Consider the following 19,843-nt stretch of genomic DNA (forward strand, 5'->3'; position numbering starts at 1 on the left):
TGACCACTTAAACCTACAACTTTTATTGTTCTTTAAATAGTGAGAGACAGTGATCCTCCAGGAGACAAATGGCCCCTTCGTTTTGAACGTTTCCTCTAATATATTTTCTTAATCCTGCCCCAGAAATGTATATATCTAAAAACAAAAAAAAACAGGCAGTTTTGTCGGAGAGAACAATAATGAAAGGTTGCGTGATTATGACATCTTAACTGGATATTAATATGTGATGTCATTTTTTATCCTCTCCCCTTCCCACACATTTAAATGTGTTCCAGCGCCCCTACCCCCAGATTTGAACAAAGTATTTCTTAAAAACTGTCATTTCCTACAATAGACTCAAAAGTACATTAAAAAACAATAAAAAATCATCTTAAACCAAAATTAATAGTAGATGAAGAACAATTCGCCGGTTTTTATTTTTACATTCAGTACATGTTATTTTTAATAAAAAGAAAAAGAATATTATAATAATAAAATACATAGTACAGTATATTGTATTGTATAGTAACAACAACTACAATATTATTTTAATAGTAATAAATAGTGAGATTGCCGCTTATAAGCGTGCGTCCTATTCAAAAGGCAGGCCGGTAAAGTATTAACTCGCTGTTGGACACGCGTTGGATGTATTTAGTTGTCGAGTTACTCTCCTCGAGAAAAGAGCGGAATATATTTTTCTGCTTATGTTATATAGTTTCGAAATAATTATCATTTGGACAATTTTAATTATGTTAAAGTGCTGTCATTATTCACTGAGTGTGATCCTATAAATTAAAGTTATATTTAAATATTATTACATGAAAAGTGAACATTGAGAGAAGAGAATTTTCCCTAATATTTCATCGTCAGTCTCTCTTCTCAAAAGTATCATCCAATAATTAATATTGGCTGCAACGATGAAGACTGGGATTTTATGGATATTTTTTATCTGTGTTTCACTCTGTACTGGTAAGAGATTTATTTTATGAGCACCTTTGTTTTTGTAACTGCGAGTTCCTTCTGTTTTTTCGCTTAGAGTTGTTTGTTTGTCTTAAACATTGTATGATGGGTCAAACATAACCCCATAATTGTAATGTACACCCAACTCTTTGGGCTAAGATCCTTAGTGTATTTCCGCCGATTTGAGGAATGTTTAACATGAGACATTCTGGCTCTAACAGAAATTGGGACCTAATGATTATTTTTGCAAGTTTTTTTGTTATGTTTTTTAAATTATTTTGAGAACAAATTCTCATTTTGACCGGTCAAACATTCGGTTAGAAACCTCTGGTTTCAACAGAAATTGACTAAATGACGCCCTACTAGCGACATTATTACTATTTAACTCAATCAGAGGTGCAAATATAATGTTTAAACTATAGGGGATAAAAATGTACCACATCTGCAGAATTGGGGTTACAGAAATCCCTACGGGATTTAATGTCAAACCTTCGGCCGGTATCTTTTTTTTTGGTTTGCTTAGTTGTTTTTTATGTAAACTGTTTTAATACAAAGATTAACAAGGTTTTGGAGATGACTTAGCAGCCAAAATATCATTTTGACCGGTTAACAAATCCCTTGGAACCCTTTGGCTCTAAGAGGAATTGACTGAATGTAGCTCTACTTGATAGTTGGAACATACATTTTGGTGATATCAGGGGTGTCGATATATTTTTAAAATAAAGGGAATCCCAATGGTAATATAGTTAATTTTGCGAATTGTGGTTCGATAAAACACTAGGTAAACATATCCCCAACTCTGATCCCAATACCAAATCTACAACCGGTATCAATTTTTTTTTTTACATATTGTGTTTTTCATTTATGCTTTTTCAATAATACCAAAACGAACCAAATATTATTTTGATCGGTTAAAAAATCACTTTGAACCCTCTGGTTCCAACAGTAATTGAATGAATGTAGACCTACTTGTTGACTATTATTACTATTTTGCCAATATCAAGGGCAAATTGGTGTTCCATAAAACTCCCTGAAAGTCATATTCTCCATTGCTAACCCAGATCTGTTATATATATATTTTTTTCTTAGTATGTTTATCCATTTAAACTGTTAGAATAAGAAGAATCCCAGAATGTTTGAGCAACATCTTGTAACCAAAATCTCATTTAGACCGGTCAAAAAATCACTTGAAATACTCTGGCTCTAACAGATATTGACCGAATGTATTTCTATTTAGGACATATATTTGCTCTTAGTAATATATCATTTTTAAACCAAGAAGGGACCATTCTGGAAATACATACTCAAATAGTTTCATAAATGTAGTTAATCTGGCAAATTGGGGTTACAGAAAAAGCCCAGAGGATATATAACCTACTCTTTCCCCATTGTCAACCCACGGCTGTTATCCATTTGTTGTCTGTTATACTGTTTTAATTACAAGGATCCCATAGAGTTGTGACCAACATTTTCCAACCAAAATCTCATTTTGACCGGTGAAATGTGCACTATTTTTTAACCCCTTGCCCCTTGTATATTCTTACTAGCATTATTTCGAAGGTCTTTCTCATATACTTATTTCAATACTCATTGATTTTTTTATTTGTATTTTTTTTTTTGCAATTTCGAGCTTCAACCCCGTAAATACAAATTCCTTATATATAATATTGCATTAAAATAAAATTTGGTATTTTGTTTTTTTATCTCCTCTTTTCAAAAAGAATCGTCGTCAGGAATTTGGGGATTCCTATATTTTTTTACTCACTTACTTAGTACTAGTTTATTAGACATCAATTAAGTCCCAACACATTTTTATATCATGCTATTTTCTCTATTATATGTTTAAGACCCTCCGGGCTCTTAAACGGAATTTTTTCTTTCTTTCCTTTATAAGATTGCAATTCGTTTCTTCATCACTCATATAATATATATGAAGGTATCTACTTTTGATTTAAAGCATCCTTTAAGGGATTTTTTTTGTTATTATTCTTAATAGCCTTTTAATGTCGATTTATTTTGAATTATTGTTCGACTATTATTTACAAAACAAAAAAAAAACATTCGAAATAATAAATATTAAGAATAATATACAATAAATATCCGTTTTGTTTCAATACAATGTTTAAAACCACATTGATAGAACAATTAATAATAAATCTTTATATTCATTTAGCCATAAAAGCTATAATTAGAACACTAAAAAATCCTTCATTTGACACAAAAACCAGCTAGAATGATTTTTCTCAAAGTTCAACCTAGATTACATATTTTGTATTCTTCGGTGAATAATAAGTACTGTCAATGTCTATGAAAAAAGGATATTCTGATTAATCCTTTGGGAGGTTCCGCAAATTGTAAATTAAAGTGTCAAAAATCACAATTAAATCTAATCAATTCGAAATGACCATATGTTCATTAATCAAATTAAGTCTTTAAACAACAGTTAACATTCTTGAGTATCTTAACTCATCCCAGAAGTTTGAATACAAAGTCTTTAATTAACCGAAATATGTCTATTAAATATTTGGCTGAATGTATTGCTTTTATGTTAATGCATCACAGATACAAATATATACATATAGTATGACTCACTATTTGAACAATGTGACATCACAAAATTTGATTCCAAAAGATATCTTGGTCAATATTCTCTGATCATTTTCTTAAATAAGTTGTATCATTTCTAATGTTACTTCTCAATCATATTTTATGATTGAGAAGTGATTATGGAAAGGATATAAGTTATTTAAAAAAATATTACAAAATATCATTCGTAAGAGAGATGTAGACCAAAAGAGGGATCCTCAAAAATCACTTATGACTTTCAAAACGTCCAAAACGGATAATTGTACATATCTAATTCAATTGTATAAATATATATATATTAAAACAATTAGGGATTAATTTTTTAACAGACTTGATATGACATATATTTAAATTAATCAATTTAATTCAACTTTTCTTTTGTAGTGAATACTACACGGCTTAGGACTAATTGATGCGGGTTTTTTTTCTCTCTTCGTAAAGAATTGCTTACTTTTTGTTAACTAATTATGTGCATAAAATGATCTTCACATTGGAATGTTCTTATTTGTTGAATAAAGAATTTTGTTCTTTTTTAGAACACTAAATGTATGTAACCTAAGATATGTACAATCTACATGAGTAATTATCATCTTTGCTAAATTGTGTATGATTCATTGTAGTATGCTTAACAACATCTGCGTGGAGATGATAATGTTTTGAGAGGATGAGCAAAAATGAAGGAAGTAAGGAAAGACGAAATAATATGTCAGTTTCTTTCTTAAAATATGACAAAATTTCCCAATTAGGCAGGAAAATATAATACCTTGTCTAATAACTTTTTTTTTTTGAAGAAGTAGAGGAATATCCCCTGCACACCTCTCTATCTTTTATTCTTCTTGAAGTACTCGTTGTCTTGGAAAATAACATTGTTCCAAACCGTGAGAATTAAATCTCCTCCAAATGCTTCTTCTTTTTTGAACAATATATTTCATAGGTTGAAAATATGTCTGACATATTTGAGTAGTAATATTATTATAAACATAATATATTTATCCTCATTTTGCCTGTATATATCCACATTATAATTTTAATGAGGAAGCAAGAGCTATATTATATATATGAAGAATACATATTTCCTTCCATCATAAAAAATATCATTGTCGTCCCTACTCGGCAAAGAAGTAAATTCACCCTTTTATTCCTCTTCCCTAATTTTTTACTGCCTTAGGGGGGTGGTAGTGTTCTTCTTTTCTATTCTTTTATATCCCCACTCCTACTACACCGTGTCTTCCTTTTTCCATCGCCATTTTATTGGCATTGCTACCAAATGCTAATTAATTAGATTTGCGCTACTGCAGTTGACACTCCTTTCAGTGGTCGAACGATTGGTAACAGCGTTGTCGCCATATTTGAAATAGAATACATCCTACCAATCATGGCATATGGTTTTGTACTATATATATTTGATAAGTTAACATCAAAACAATCTTTGAAAAAAAAACATTTTTTTACAACATAATGCATAGGGTGTAATAATTTATTGGCATATTTCGGTCAATTATAGGCTTTTTATTCAATTTTCCGAGTTAGATTAAGATAGCCCAGCATACTAGCTAGAGTTCCAAACCTTTATTTAATTTTTGACTTCATTTCGCCACGATGGGATTCCTTAATACATTAAATTCGACAATCTGTAGTTTTGATGATATATTTTTTCTACTTTATTTTGCAATTTTCCACGCACCAAAAACATAAATAAGATAGAAATTGACGATAATTATTCGTCGAAGAATACAAATGTAATCCAGACTCAATTTTCAGAAAAATCATTCTAGCTTGCTTGTGTTTATGTTAACGGATAACATATATATATATTTATTTAGTAGTACTAAATGAAATTTCCTGTTTTTTTACTACAACTTTTATTATAATAATACATTTATTATATAAAAGATAAGGCCGGGTAAAAAAAGCTAACTAAAATAAAGAATTCCACTTTACCTCTTATCTCTATGGTTGGTTGTATATATCTATATATATTATTTCTTTTCCTACGTTGTTTTATAATTACAGTAGCTTCTCTTTTTCTAGTTAATGCTTTTTGTGGTTTGTGATAATCTTTATGGTAGAAGAAGTTTTCTTTATAATAATTATTTAAGAAGAGATACAGTTAGTTAGTTAACAGTCATGTTTACACGTCTTTTAATAACAATCTGTATATATATATTGTCATTTTATACATATGTTAGTCGTGTAAAAGTTTTGTTGGGAAGTTGTAGCATCCCAAACAACTCTACAAGTTCTTGTAGACTGGTCAAGTTTCAATTTGTAGTACGTTCCATACTAACGTCTATTTTAATTATTATGTACCAGTTGTAACTTGAATAAGGTGACTATACAAATTATAATTTATACGTCTCCTTATATAAATAAAACATCAGTCATTTTAATTACCAATTTTATAATTCATTTTGGTCTATCAAAATTACGTATTTAATATGTAGGATAACTTCGGACGTTTGAACAGTAAAATGTGCCTCAGAATACTTCTTATCAAGGAGTCATTTTCATTAAAAAAACACAATTAATATATCGACCATTATTGGAATATTAAAAAAAATTATTATCCTCATCTCAAGTGGATTCAAAATTATGCATCTCATTGTTGAGTTGCAACTAGTACAATTTGTTCTCAATAAATAGATACTTATCAACCTTCTATTATTAGAATCAATCCTTCCATTATTTATAAATACATACTTTTTACTAATAAGTTACTAATTATTCATCTAATTTTTTAGTTGTAACTTGTACAGTCTAATTTTTACATTATATATACAAACGGCCCAATATTTCATAGACATATTTCAGTCAATTATAAGTGAGTAGGAAATATTACTCAGGAAAGAATGTTAACTATACTTTAGAAACACCTTCATTTGATTTATGATACTTTATTTGACCCTCCCCCAATCATATAGACACTTTGAAATACATATAATCTATCTATTTTTGCGACTTTAATCTACTATTGACGTCGCCTCCAAAGAAAGTTGACGATCATTATTCGTCAAAGAATACGAGCTATTATGTATTCCAGATTCAATTGTGAGAAAAATTACATTTTTATCTTGCTTTTATGTTAATGGGCCACATAAAATCTACTTTTTATATTAGATTATTTGAACAGGGAGAAGGAGAAGGTCTAGACATTCATATCGATGATATCCTCAGCATCTTAGTAACCTCTTTTCAATGTGTAATAATACATAATTATGTAGACTAAGAGGAGAGAGACCGAACACAAGAGTTGAGCAAAGGGGGTTGTTGTTGCCAAACCCATTATAAAGAAGGTGTTACCTTAGGGTGACCTAATAATCCTTTATTTATTTATTAATATCCCCTAAGGATATCTTTGTGTTGTTAACTTATTATTAGTACTATCACACTTGAAGAAGTGTGATTTCATCTTTTTGCTGTTCTATAGAATAAAAGAAATTAGTGCGGAACTATCATATGTTGTACACATATATTTTATAGTATGACCCCTTACTGTTTCCTAATAACACAATGATAATATAAGGTGGATAAAAATAAGAGGCGGAATCGAATATCACCAGAGGGGAAAATGAGTAGGTATCTCTCGCTCTCATCGATAACAATAATAATAATAAGTAACCGAGGTGATAATCTCGTATTATTTAAGATTAGTTAAAGGGTTGTTGTCGCTATTTTCTTTCATTTTTTTTGAAAATTTGTTAAAAGGATATTTGAGAATCTTGTAACATACATACATGCTATGTAAGGATTGGATTTCATACATCCCACCATCATGTACATTCATGTTATTCTATGTTGCAAATATGACTTTAAAAGTTTGTGATTATGTATGTACGTATTATTTAAAACATCTGCTTTAAGTCTTACTACTTAGGTGCATGTATATATATATATATAATATGTAGTGAGCTAACATATCAACAATATTGAACAGAAATCAAGAAGAAAAGGATGATTTGTTATATAATATTATTTTATAGTCATCCTATTTCGGTTAATTATTAAAGGCCTAGTTCCAAATTGATAGGATCAGTTGTAGAATGGTACCTACAGTTTAGAGCCAATTCATTTGATTTAGTTGACTTAATTAATTTCCTATCGTCATATACGTCTAAAATATATCAATGATTAATTCTGTAATTGTGATGATGCATTTTTTGCTACACTAATATCCGTCGTCTCCAAAGGTAGACGATAAATCTTCATAAAAGAAGACAAAGATAATTGGGAATCATTCATGTTTTTAATAAAAATAATATCAGCTTGTTTTTGTGTTGATGAGCCCATATCTACATATTTGGATCATACATACATCCCAATATTTTATGGGGATATTTCGGCTAATTATAGTCTTCGTATTCAAATTTATGGTATGAGTTGAGATACTGAAGAATGTTAACTATCGTTGAGACACTATACATATTTGATTTATGATACTTATTTATCTCCGATATTATGACCTCCTTTTAAATATATACATCTAAAGTTTGTCAATTTCTTATTCTGACAATGAATTAAAATGATTAATCAGAATAAGCCATGGTGATAGAAATTGACGATAACTATTATTCGTCGAAGAGAATACAAGTGTACATCATTCAGACTCCATTTTGAGAAAAATTATTCAAACTTGCTTTATTGTTGGCGGGCTACATATTTTATGTTGCAAATATGACTTTAAAGTTTGTAATTATATATGTAATGTATTTAAAACATCTGCTTTAAGCCTACCATATACATATATACCTTAGAATATTCATGATTTTTCTTTAACTGTTGTCTTCTTCATTCATAGCCTTCATTTGTAGCCTAAATCCGTTGTCACATTTTACTTTTTTTTTTTCTTTATTGTATATTTTCTACGTCTTCCTAGGAAAGACGTGAATGCAGTAGAAAAGTCGATATCGGTCAACACAAAAGAAGGGAGAGAGGGGGAAGAGATTCTCCGCCTACCCACCCATCACTATCACCACTACCACCCCATGATGAATCGTTTTTCCATTTTAACATTCTTTTTTATGTATGTAGTTTGTAGTACGTCAATTTTTGTCCCTCAAACCTGTGTCCGTACTCTTTATACATATACATACAGCATGGATTTTTTGTTGTATTGTATTTGAGACGATACTGCAAGAAATAATCTGCTTAGTACCTAAATTCACTTTTTAATATATATTACGTGGCCCATTAACCCAAAAATAAGCAAGAATTATTTTTCATATCAATTCAAAACGAATAATAATCATCGTCAATTTGCTTCGCAAATTGCAAATTTAAGTAGCAAAAAGTCACAATCACTAGGAAATAATTAAAATGAATATATTTTAAATGTATTTAAAAGACTATATCGGGGTCAAATACTGTCTTACTAATCAAATAAACACTCTAAATTATAGTTGACATTCTTGTGTATAACAAATCATAGCAGAAATTTGAATAATAATTCCATAATGGATCAAAATATAGGCTATTTTGTTTAAAAATATATATGAAACATTACTCATTTTCTGGATCTTTGTTCAAGATTGTGTTTATGTTGACTCACAGCATAAAGAGTGTGTAGACAAATCGTACCCCGTTTACCATAGTAAAAATTGTATGAACTTCATCAAGAGCAACTATTGCATAGAATTAGGAGTATTTTTTAATTATAATATCAAGAATTCTTTCTCAAAATGTCCTCCTGCTGTTACCATGGTTTCCAGTCTTGGCCTGAACGCCCTACACACATTGATAACGTATCAACCCAGTCCTGCTCAACAAATGCGTTTGGGGACTTTGCATGCTTTGCTCTCTACGAAGCCTCATAGTCCAGTGGCGAGCAGTCCGGTGATGAGGGTGCCACAACTTTGGTGGCCAGAAATCGGTGAGGTTATCCTTGCACCAAGTTTGAGTTGTTATGTCCTTATGGGCAGGCGCTGTGTCTTGTTGCTAACAGTATTTCCCTTCTGAGTAGTTGGTATCCAACCAGGGTTCCACAACCTGTTTCATCTCCTCCTTGTACTTCAATTGCCACACCGATGAAGAAGTCTTCAGTGGCAATCTTGTTGATTCCTGTCTTGCCATAGATGCTCTTGCCACTTTTAATGAGCCCCCTCACCTTACGAACCAATTAACAATTTATGCAACCTCCTTTACAGAGTGATGGACGCGGATAAGATCTGAGCCCATCACCAATGTTCCCCTCTTTCCTTCATTGTCGTTGTTTGTTGACGTATTGCAACCAATAATACAACAGTGTGTGAACAATGATAAATTTCATAACAATTTCTTTTTAGCAACCTTTAAATAATAAAAAGTTCCTACTTGTATAAGCAAATTGTACCATTTCCAATTTCTTTGTCTTAAAATGTATAATTTAATTACAACATGAGTTATTTTAACTACATACTATACATTGATACCATCGTTTAATTTTGATCAATTCAAATTCGATGGTTATTTTGTAATATAACTGTGGGCAATTGAACTTAATAATGTGCCACAGAATGGTTATATCTTAGTCAAAAATTACACTATGAATATATGGATAATCTATGAAATATTCCATTAAATCAGTTATCCTCATCTCAACTAATGTAAATCCTTCATTTAAAAGGGTTAATCTAATTTTTTGATTGCAACTTAGTCGTTCTAAAATTGGCCCTGAATGAGTTTCTTTTTGGAGGAGGAAAGGTTTTGAGATACAATAAATATATATGACGTGATATACTTATGTATTTCCCTTCTGTTTTAATTCTATGTACATATATTATTTTAATAACCTACCTACATTAGTCCCCTATAATAATGTTGTTAGAATATTCATTGGATTTCTAAATCTAATTATATACACATTGAGTGTTGTTATTTTTTTTTTTGAGTATATGTCTATGTGTGTGTGTGTGAAAACTTCAAAAAGATAATGAATCTGAGCTAATAATAGTGTATGTACAACTGCGGTTGAAAAACATGGAGAAGACGTAGAAGAAGTGAGTAGTTGTGTGTGTGTGATAATCTTCTGTCTCGGGGTTTTTTTTTTTTTTTTTCCTTTTCTCAACAAATCTGATCATTATGATTATTTTTAGATTTCTTTTTTTTGGTTAATTAGTACTCTTGTGTTACTTCTAGGATGTATTTTCCATTTTCATTTCTTAGACCGTCATAAGTTTTTATGACAATATGTATACCTACTCCATAACTAAGTAACTGTTATTTGATACAGTATGGAGTTAAACAAACAGTGGACTTTGAATGAGTATTTATATGCGTTAAGAATTTCACAAAGGGGAACAGCAACTCATGTCACGTCGTTACCTTTATTGTAACACGCAACTTTACTTCCAAAAAGATATAGAAAAAAAGATCCGAAATCCGTTGGTAGTTCGCCATAAAATTCAATCATGCCAACTGCTATTTAACTCTTGTACTCCTGTTATTTATCCATAATTTGTAAAATGAATTGTACATATATAGTTATGTCTCTCCTTATTCATTCGGTCCAGTGCAGTCTTAAGGACCGGTCCCAAAGACTGATAGGACCAATCCTAACTGTCAGTACTAGAACTGATTAAAAAAGAAATAAAGTTGAATAACATCGTCAAGTACTGAATTGGACAGGATCGAGGCAGAACTGGACGGGACTGCAGTCCTTAGTCCTCAGTTCTAAATAAGGACTCACACAACAAGACTTATTACTTATCTTACTTAGTGTTTTATTCGATATTATATTATAATATTGCTTCGTATATGATAGCCAAAATTTCTTCATAGAAATAGTAAGATGACCAATATATTGATCATCAAGAAATTGTACTTTTGTCATTTTGGGAATGGATCATAAGTATATATTATAATTATTTATCAAAAAGAATAAACCTTGAAATAGCCATGGCCTATCATGTCTGACGAGGGAATCGAGAGCTGAAAAACAAAACAAAAACAATAGATATTTTTGTGTTAGTGAGGTAACGCCGTGTTGTGGGGTTCCATATTCAACACTAGCAGTACTTGCGACGCTGATCACGACTCTATAATTAGTTTTTTCCTATCAGATCTGTTCTTTTAGAATTTTTGATTTGATTTTTTGAGTATTTTTACCCTTTTTATAGATTTTAGTCAATTTATTTTTGCTTATAATGAACTCCTTTGACATACAAACAATTTAAAATAATGAATATGGTCGTTTGTTAACCTTTAAATTCCATTTTCGTAATTACTCCGTTTTTGATCAATTCTACTCTGAGTCTAAGTCGTCGAACAAGGACTTACACATTACTTCCAAACAAATCCTCAGCCTTTCTCTTTGTCATTAATGAGCACTCGTACTAGATAATTAATTTATACTTCAAAATTGAGAGAATTATGATTACTGTTTCCAAAAAGAACATATCTCGCACGCTAAAAAATACTAATGATTTACAAGCTTCTTTATGTGGTTCAGAGTTTGACATCGTTCAATAATAATAACAACCATTGGGGCTTAAGAACGATTACATTTTTGTCCATAGTCTGAAGACCGCAATATTGTTCACGAAACGAGTTTCATTCCTCCTTTCCATATGTGTTGTTTCTAAGCCATCTTGTTACTTGAGTTCTAAATAATAAAAAAATGTATAATAGTACTACATACAATATGGTGTGTAAATAGTAATTCCCTTGTGTCTTGAAACTCCTTTGAGAATTGGAATATAAACGCAAAAAAATAAATGAAAAAAAAATCTACCAATTCTTGTCGGAAATTTGATCCATGTCTTTTTGCTTTCAAAAATAAAAATTCTTAGAGCAACAAACGTTCATTCTTTCTTTCTGTCTTTTTTGAAGGAATTTTTAATTAGAAATTCAAATTTTTTTTTTTTCTTCTTGTATAACAATGGAAGAAGAAGTTTTCAGGAAAAAAAAGACCCTAAAGCAAGGAAAATAGTAATTAAGTCAAGACTTTATGCGAAAAGAAATAATAATAAAAAAAGGTCTCCGCCTTGCTTGTGAATTGTAACTACACTTAGAAAAAAAAAAAGACTCAAAAAACAGTTATTCATAACCTTTCATTCTTCACTACTAGACGTGCATTTTTTTAAGGGAGAAGGGAGGAGGAAATAATTGGGCCTCAGATTGTTATGATATCTTTTCTAAAAAATAATCTTGATGACCTTTTTTTAAAAAATACATTTTTTTATCACTTTTGTTGTAGAAAATACATTTTTTTGATGACCTTTTATTTAGAAAATACATTTTCTTGTTGAGTTTGTTCAGAAAAAACGTGGTTATGATGACATTAAAGAAATAATACATGATTATGACAATCTTTCCTTGGAAAGTACATGGTTATGACGATCTTTTTTTAGAAAATATATGGTTATGATGTCTTTATTTTAGAAAATATATTTAGGTGGACTTTTTTAGTACATACATATTTCTGAATAATTTTTTTAGGAATTACATTTTTTTCATGTCTTTTCAGAAAATATATTTTATCAAATTAAAATGAGGATACCACACTAAAAATGACCTAAAAGGCTTTAAACTTTGACAAAGTGTTTTTTGTTTTACTTTTTTCTCTACATAAAAAGTAATATTTTGCAAGGGGAGTTGAAAAAATAATAACAAGCCGTAAACGGGGCAGTCTAATTCTACACTTTCAAAAAACAAACTCTTAAAGGTTTGTCGTCGTTTCTTCTTCGTCTTAAAGAAAGAAAAGGAAAAAGATCTTTTAAAATGATATAATAAATCGTTTTTCTTGTTGTTGCTTTGATATGTGTAATGTATTTTACCTTTTGTGATGATAAAATTGATAGTTATTGTATTATTATTATTATTGTACTGCCTAAATAGTTGTGTTAAAATATTTTGTCATTCTGAGTCATTATTAATTACTTATTTCTTTGTACTACATATGAATGAAGAAATGATGATAATGATACTAGACAGAAAGAAAGAAAGATCGAAGTGTAGCGCCGCCCACATAGATAATATTCATAATAATAGTATTATAGGGTGCTAAATATTCTACCGGGTGTTGTAAAAATCTTTTAACTGTACTTCACTTGTATCAGATTAATCTTTGACCCGTATTCAGCTAGATTATGTAGTAAAACACTTCTTTTTTTTAACTATAAAAATAGTTTTTTTGAAGCATACAAAAAATGATTATTGACCTTCTTGGGGCTATTCGAAGTGTTCCTTCGATTCATACCTACTCATTCTTTCATTTGTAATTAAAAAAAAAAAAAAATGGCTCATTATTAAAAAAATTCAGAAAAATGCAAAATTTTAATTCACCAAGTTACTAAAAACGCAGTCAAGTATTCACATATCTAATTTTAGGCTGATTGGCTCTCCCGTTCACCAGTTTACCCCAAAGAACTAAACAGAAATACACACTCGGTTTTAATTAATATACAATATATTCGACAAATATAAAGGATCCTTGTTCAATAACATGGCCTCCATTGGTCTCCTCAATCATTACTTCCAGGTCAGGGCAGAAAGTCATATATACTTGATAGATATAGTATTTCTAGTCCTTTGTCAGTTTTCTCCATTCTTTGTACACCGATATTGACTTCAGGTCTTCAATATTCCTATGGGGTTGTATTTGACCGCCTCTGGACTAATGGTGTCACAATACTAATATTTCCGTACGGGGTTCGATTGCAAAATACGTATCTGTATTTAGGCACTGTACGATCCTTCTTTGGCTAAAAATTAAAGACTAAATTGCCGCTAAAGGTAATTACGATACCCTTACAAGGGCGTCTCCAGGATTTATGTTTTGGCAAGGCGACTAGTTAAAAAATAGTAGAAAATAATATTTTTTGGAGTGATCGTCAGAAATTGGAGGGTGTCGTCATCAGCTGACCATTTTTTTATCGCGTAGTGTAGGTGCAAATACCAAGTCTCATTGAGGTTAATACCGTTTTAAATGCGTCCAACACTACAATATTGAATACCATTATACCAAGTAATACTACTCTGTGGATGCCAAAAATAGATATATCAATCAAAGTTTCATATTTTGTATAATATAATTATTAAGCTTTTTAAACGCCCCGTGTTATTTATTATTACTATTTGATAATGAGGTCTTAATGGTGATAGCGCATATTTTTAATTATACATATTTTTAAGAGGCTCATCACCATTAATCATAAATAAAATAACAGACGACTAATGACTTATTATTATTTTTTTAGGATCCAATGGTGGCCAAACAAAGTATGGATGTGAGGGACAGGTCCTACATATCAGTTGCGAAATGGATACAGTCATTCAATTAGTAAGAGCAAATTTTGGTCGATTCTCCATCTCCATCTGTAATGAAAAAGGTGAAACGGATTGGAGTGTAAATTGCATGCAGCCAAAAACACTGCGGATTATTAAGGGCATGTAAGTAGATAAATCATATTATCATAGAAGTTGTTACCTTTATTGTATCTTGCAACATTTCAACCCAAAATAAACAGAATAAAAGGCCCAATATCAGTTTGTTCATAGCCAACCAACTCTTCCCAACATTGGTTGATTTTGAAGTATCCCTACTTTAGTTGTGAATAATTTCCACCGACAATTATGGAATAATAATCCCATAGTTAGGAATATGCAGTCCCGGGCTGAGGCTCAACACTAGAAGGTAAACATGTCATTAAGGCACCTTAGCAGGTGCTCCTTGAGAGGAGGATCGTTTATTTTTGTATTTCACAAATTTTCTAATTATGTATACATATAATTATTAAATGCTCAGATCCTCTCAGGGGAGGGACAACGACATGAGATGAGATGAAAATATATGTACACATCTGCGACAGATTTTTCTATATTTATATATATAATATCAGTGAGCAAGTCTAATCCTTTTAAATAAAATTAATTTTTGTTAAATGGATGAAACAACAATATATGTACGTTAGACTGTCCCGTTTTTGGGTTAATATTTCGTATTCACCTGCACAAAAATGATATGCTTAAAACAATCTAAAGCCTCATACTTAGACAAACTTTAAGTTATCTCAGACAATTTTTGGCTTGGTTCATACCGTTTTAATTTGAACTAAAAATGACATTTTCAGAGTGGAAATTACCCATTTTAAAGCCTTTTGGTCAGCCCAAATTTGATGATAATATGGGTTAAAAAGACAACGAGCATATATATTGGTTATAAACTAGAGAAATTAAAAAGCCTTGAATATATATGACTGTGCCAAAATCAATATTTTGTTATTGGCGGCCTGACTAGAGTGACTATGGATGATTCAGCATTAATAAGCCGATAATAAATATCACTGAAAAAAATATAAGAGGCTAGGGCACGATGATTATGGCACTATTTTAATCCACTTAATTTACTAAAAACAAGGTGTAGAATGTATTTTTTTCCGGTTACATTCGTAAACTATTTCGTCCCAAAAATGCAATTTTTTTTTATGGTGCCCAGGGAAAAAATATATATACTCAAAAAGCGGGACATTCTAATATTATGTATAATAAAATCGAATCAACGAGAATTATTATTTCGAGAAAACAGTATAACTATCGATCCACAAACGTTGTTGAGAAGAGGGGGAAGGGGGAGTATAATAATACATAAATATATTGTATTCTTTCGAAATGTAATTTATCCAACTTAATGTCACCACCGATCCTTATTCAATTCCTTTATGTACAAGGTGGTAATAGCTGTTCCCCCCTGTTCGCTCTCTCCCTCAATAATGTGATAGAATTAAGCGTTGATATCTCAATTTCTATAATATATACTCATATATATATTTATGTGACATTTTCTCCGTATACCTCACCCCTTCTTCGTGTTCTATTGAAATAATGCATATTTATGGCTCTAACCCCTTGTACAACAAAAAATACACCAGTGTTGTTTTGTGGTGTTTGGTTGAGTTGAGTTGGTGTTGAAAAGATATTATATTTACATAGATCATAATAATACTATTAACGATGTTTTATGATCCCATATATTTATTGATTCTTTGTTTTTGATTCTTTCAGATGTGATAATAAACGAGAATGTTCATTTCCGGTGAATTCAACTCAGTTTGATGATCCCTGTCCAGGAACTTCCAAATATGTGGAGGTACATTACTCCTGTAGACCATTAAAATCCACGAAGGAAGTTAAGTCGACTACGAATTCCATTCCTCCATGGCTTTTGGCTCTTACAGCCACATCTGCGCAACCTACTTCCACAACGACCTCTACCACAACGACGCCAATCCCAACGACCACCACCACTACTACTACGACGACCACAACAACCACTACGGCTAGTCCCTCAACCACATCCTCGTTTGATTTTATATCTGGTGAAGGCAGTGGAAAGTCTCATTCGAAGGATGAGAACAACTATGCATTTGAGTCCTCTATTGCCAAATATTTTGATGGAAAAGGGAATGATAGAGCCCTTCATGATTTCCCTCAATATTGCTCCCCACAAACGGCCCGTAATCTCTTTTGGAACTGGACGCAAGCGGGTGACGAATCTATACAGATTTGTCCCATGAGCACGAGTGGTTTTGCTCGTTGGAAATGTCTGGAAAATGGGCAATGGTCCTCAGAGTCTCCTAATCTGGGTGAATGTCAGTCCCTTAGAATAAGCCGCATGGAAGATCGGCTCAAGGATGAAAATCGTGTTATTGATATTAGTTCAGAATTAGCGGCCACAACGGAAACTAAATCTCTTTATGGTGGAGATGTTTTTATTATATCTAAAATGATTCGAACTCTCTCTCATAAACTGAGACAAAATCTCTATTCTCTCAATAATCAACTTGAAAGAGAGAATCTTGTTGCACAATTATTGCAAAATGTTCTCAAAACAGCCTCAAATCTATTATTGGATTTCCAAGACTTGGCCTGGAAGGATCTGAGTGATTCTAAGAAACGATCCGCTGTAGCAACATCCCTTATCCTAGGAGTTGAAGATACTTCACTCCTATTAGCCGAAACCCTAGACACAGAAAAAAATCTCATCGAAGCGACGAATCATATTCTTAGTTCCGTGCGAATCATGAAGTCACGCTATGTAACGGATCAAGAGTTCCCTGGTCCTGTCAATACCTTTCATTTTCCATCAGAGGAAGTTCGTATCCTCGTACCATTATCCGTTTTATTTGATAACGCCATCAACGGTGCAATTCGTGTTTCCTTTTTTCTGTATGATAAAATGGATGAAATCCTTACGCCTCCACCTACTGATTCTCGTTTCGTAAATTCCAAAATTGCAGGAGTTGTTGCAACCTCCGAGGGGGGTAGAAATGATGATGAATACCTACGCAATGCTATTGAGGTAACGCTTCGTCATTTACAGTCCGAGGGAGTTCATCATATTACCTGTGTCTCCTGGGAATATTACTCAAAAGAATGGACCTCTGAGCATTGCTATGCTAAAGACTCTAACTTAACACATACAACATGTCACTGCACTAAAATGGCTCTCTATGGCTTATTGGCGGAGGATTTGCCTCATTCCCTCCTGGATAATAATCCCTATATGAACGATATGGAAAGAGTCGTTCATGAAGGAGAAAAAGACTCTTCAGGAGAAGGGAGGGAATATTTGGCGGCATTGATATCTTCATTGGTGGGACTTATTGTCCTTATAGTGGCAGTCATTCTCCTTCTTGTTTTCTTCAGAAAGAGATTTGATGGCAGTGGCGTTGATGGACTCAAGTCCTCTGCGGATTTGTTCAACTCATGTCTTCATTGCAAAAAGAAACAACACTCACAAGCTAGTGGAGGATTTTATCCAACGTCTGCAATGCTTAGTTCTAGTCCTACTTCAACAACAGTATCCGGTGGTGGTGGTACTCCAACATATCCCTCATCCTACCTTGAGCAGATACTCAATAATAATGATTCCAAAAGAGGAGGAGGGGATCCTCGTCTCATGATGCCTCAATACAAAAGTTCCTTGCTTCTCAAGACCAATAATCTAAGTCAAACTTTGCCTCAACAGCTCAATGGTTTCCGTCCGGTGAGTCCCTATGGACACATCTATATGGAAATAGATCCTGTTTACTCTCATTTGCAACAGCAGGATTCACATAGCGGTCGAGCTTCTGAGATATCATCATCTGATATACTTCAATTGTCAGATCTTTCCGATGATGATATCATGAAAAAGTGCTATGCCTCAAATACGTCAGGCTCTTCCGGTATCTCTTCCGTGACAACAGGAACAGCCATGCCCTATGCAGAGGAGAGGCCTCTCATTGGAGGATTTGGAAGTATTCGACATCATCAAAACCATCCTCAGTCAAACTTTCATCATCACAAGGCACCTTTCTTTACTGCCCAAAGAGCAATGCCTCCACCCTCAAGAGGAACATCTAGCTCTATTCGACCTCAAATCTACCCTGCGCCCATATCCATTGCTCTCCAAGGCGGAGAGCAATTTGTGTCTCTTCAAATTGATAAAAACTCACAGCAATTGCAACAACAACCCAATAATAGTGGTCTCGTATTTAGTGACATTTAGATTTGATATCAACATTAAAACAACCCCGCAGTTAGGATTCACTCAGTTCATTCAGAAGATATTTTTCTAATAAAATTAAATAATATTTATTTACCAAAAAGACAGAAAAAAAGAAATATTATAAAGAAAATAGGAACTATTACACGACTACTCAATATTAATTATTTGTGTCTTGTTTAGAGTTATAAACCTTTTTTATTGTGTAAGAAGATTTAAAAACCAAAATTATTATATATAATTAATACGTGTTTTTATTGAAGAAAATTGTCTAACAAACAAAGATAGACGGACAGAAAGATGCGAAACCAGTTACAACAACAAAAGTGTGTGCAATTGATTCGAAGTTGTTTTTTAAAAATGTTTTATTATTATAAATTGACCCCACGATGGATTTGTTGAATTTTTTTTTTCCTTATAGAAATAGTCGAAATGTGAATTTGAAAGAAAAAAGAAGAGTTTTATGAACTTAAATGAAATGAAAATTTGTCATGAAATAATAGCCTCACACTTTTTTTATACTTATTTATGTTATTAAATAGTAATAATAATTATTATTATTATTACTCTATTAATTAGTATTTCATATCCTTCTCCTACCTTATTAATTAATTTGTTATTTTGAGCTTATATCAAATGTATAGAAAAAATATATAAAATTATATTTACGGAACAATTGTTTTATATGTGGTTTTTTCACACCAAAGCAAGCTTGGCAAAGAAAAGACGGTTCTTGGACTCGGATACTGTATAAGTAAACTTGTATTACTCGAAAAGATCTGAGACGTGAACCGGCTTCGGGTACTCGAACTTTCACGGATTGTAAAAAAAATCAGAGGGATTTTCCGGATTTTAAGA

The 19,843-nt window shown here is 31.8% G+C and overlaps 1 protein-coding gene across 1 annotated transcript; it reads left to right on the top strand.

Moving 5' to 3' along the window:
• Positions 1-628: 628 nt before the first annotated feature.
• LOC121116186 (latrophilin Cirl) lies at positions 629-19,104 on the top strand. The gene is made up of 3 exons (XM_040710426.2): positions 629-948; positions 14,697-14,889; positions 16,501-19,104. Exons 1-3 carry the CDS (start codon positions 897-899, stop codon positions 18,986-18,988), a joined length of 2,733 nt encoding a protein of 910 aa, XP_040566360.1. The 5' UTR covers positions 629-896; the 3' UTR covers positions 18,989-19,104.
• The last annotated feature ends 739 nt before the right edge of the window (positions 19,105-19,843 follow it).

Source organism: Lepeophtheirus salmonis, chromosome 4, assembly GCF_016086655.4.
Source record: "Lepeophtheirus salmonis chromosome 4, UVic_Lsal_1.4, whole genome shotgun sequence".
NCBI classification, from domain to species: Eukaryota; Metazoa; Arthropoda; class Copepoda; order Siphonostomatoida; family Caligidae; genus Lepeophtheirus; species Lepeophtheirus salmonis.

Excerpts from the sequence above, each read along its gene's own strand:
- LOC121116186 (XM_040710426.2), top strand. The coding sequence starts at position 897 with ATGAAGACTGGGATTTTATGGATATTTTTTATCTGTGTTTCACTCTGT. Across the intron at positions 949-14,696 it reads CTGTGTTTCACTCTGTACTG|GATCCAATGGTGGCCAAACA; the intron begins GTAAGAGATTTA and ends TTATTTTTTTAG. Across the intron at positions 14,890-16,500 it reads CTGCGGATTATTAAGGGCAT|ATGTGATAATAAACGAGAAT; the intron begins GTAAGTAGATAA and ends TGATTCTTTCAG.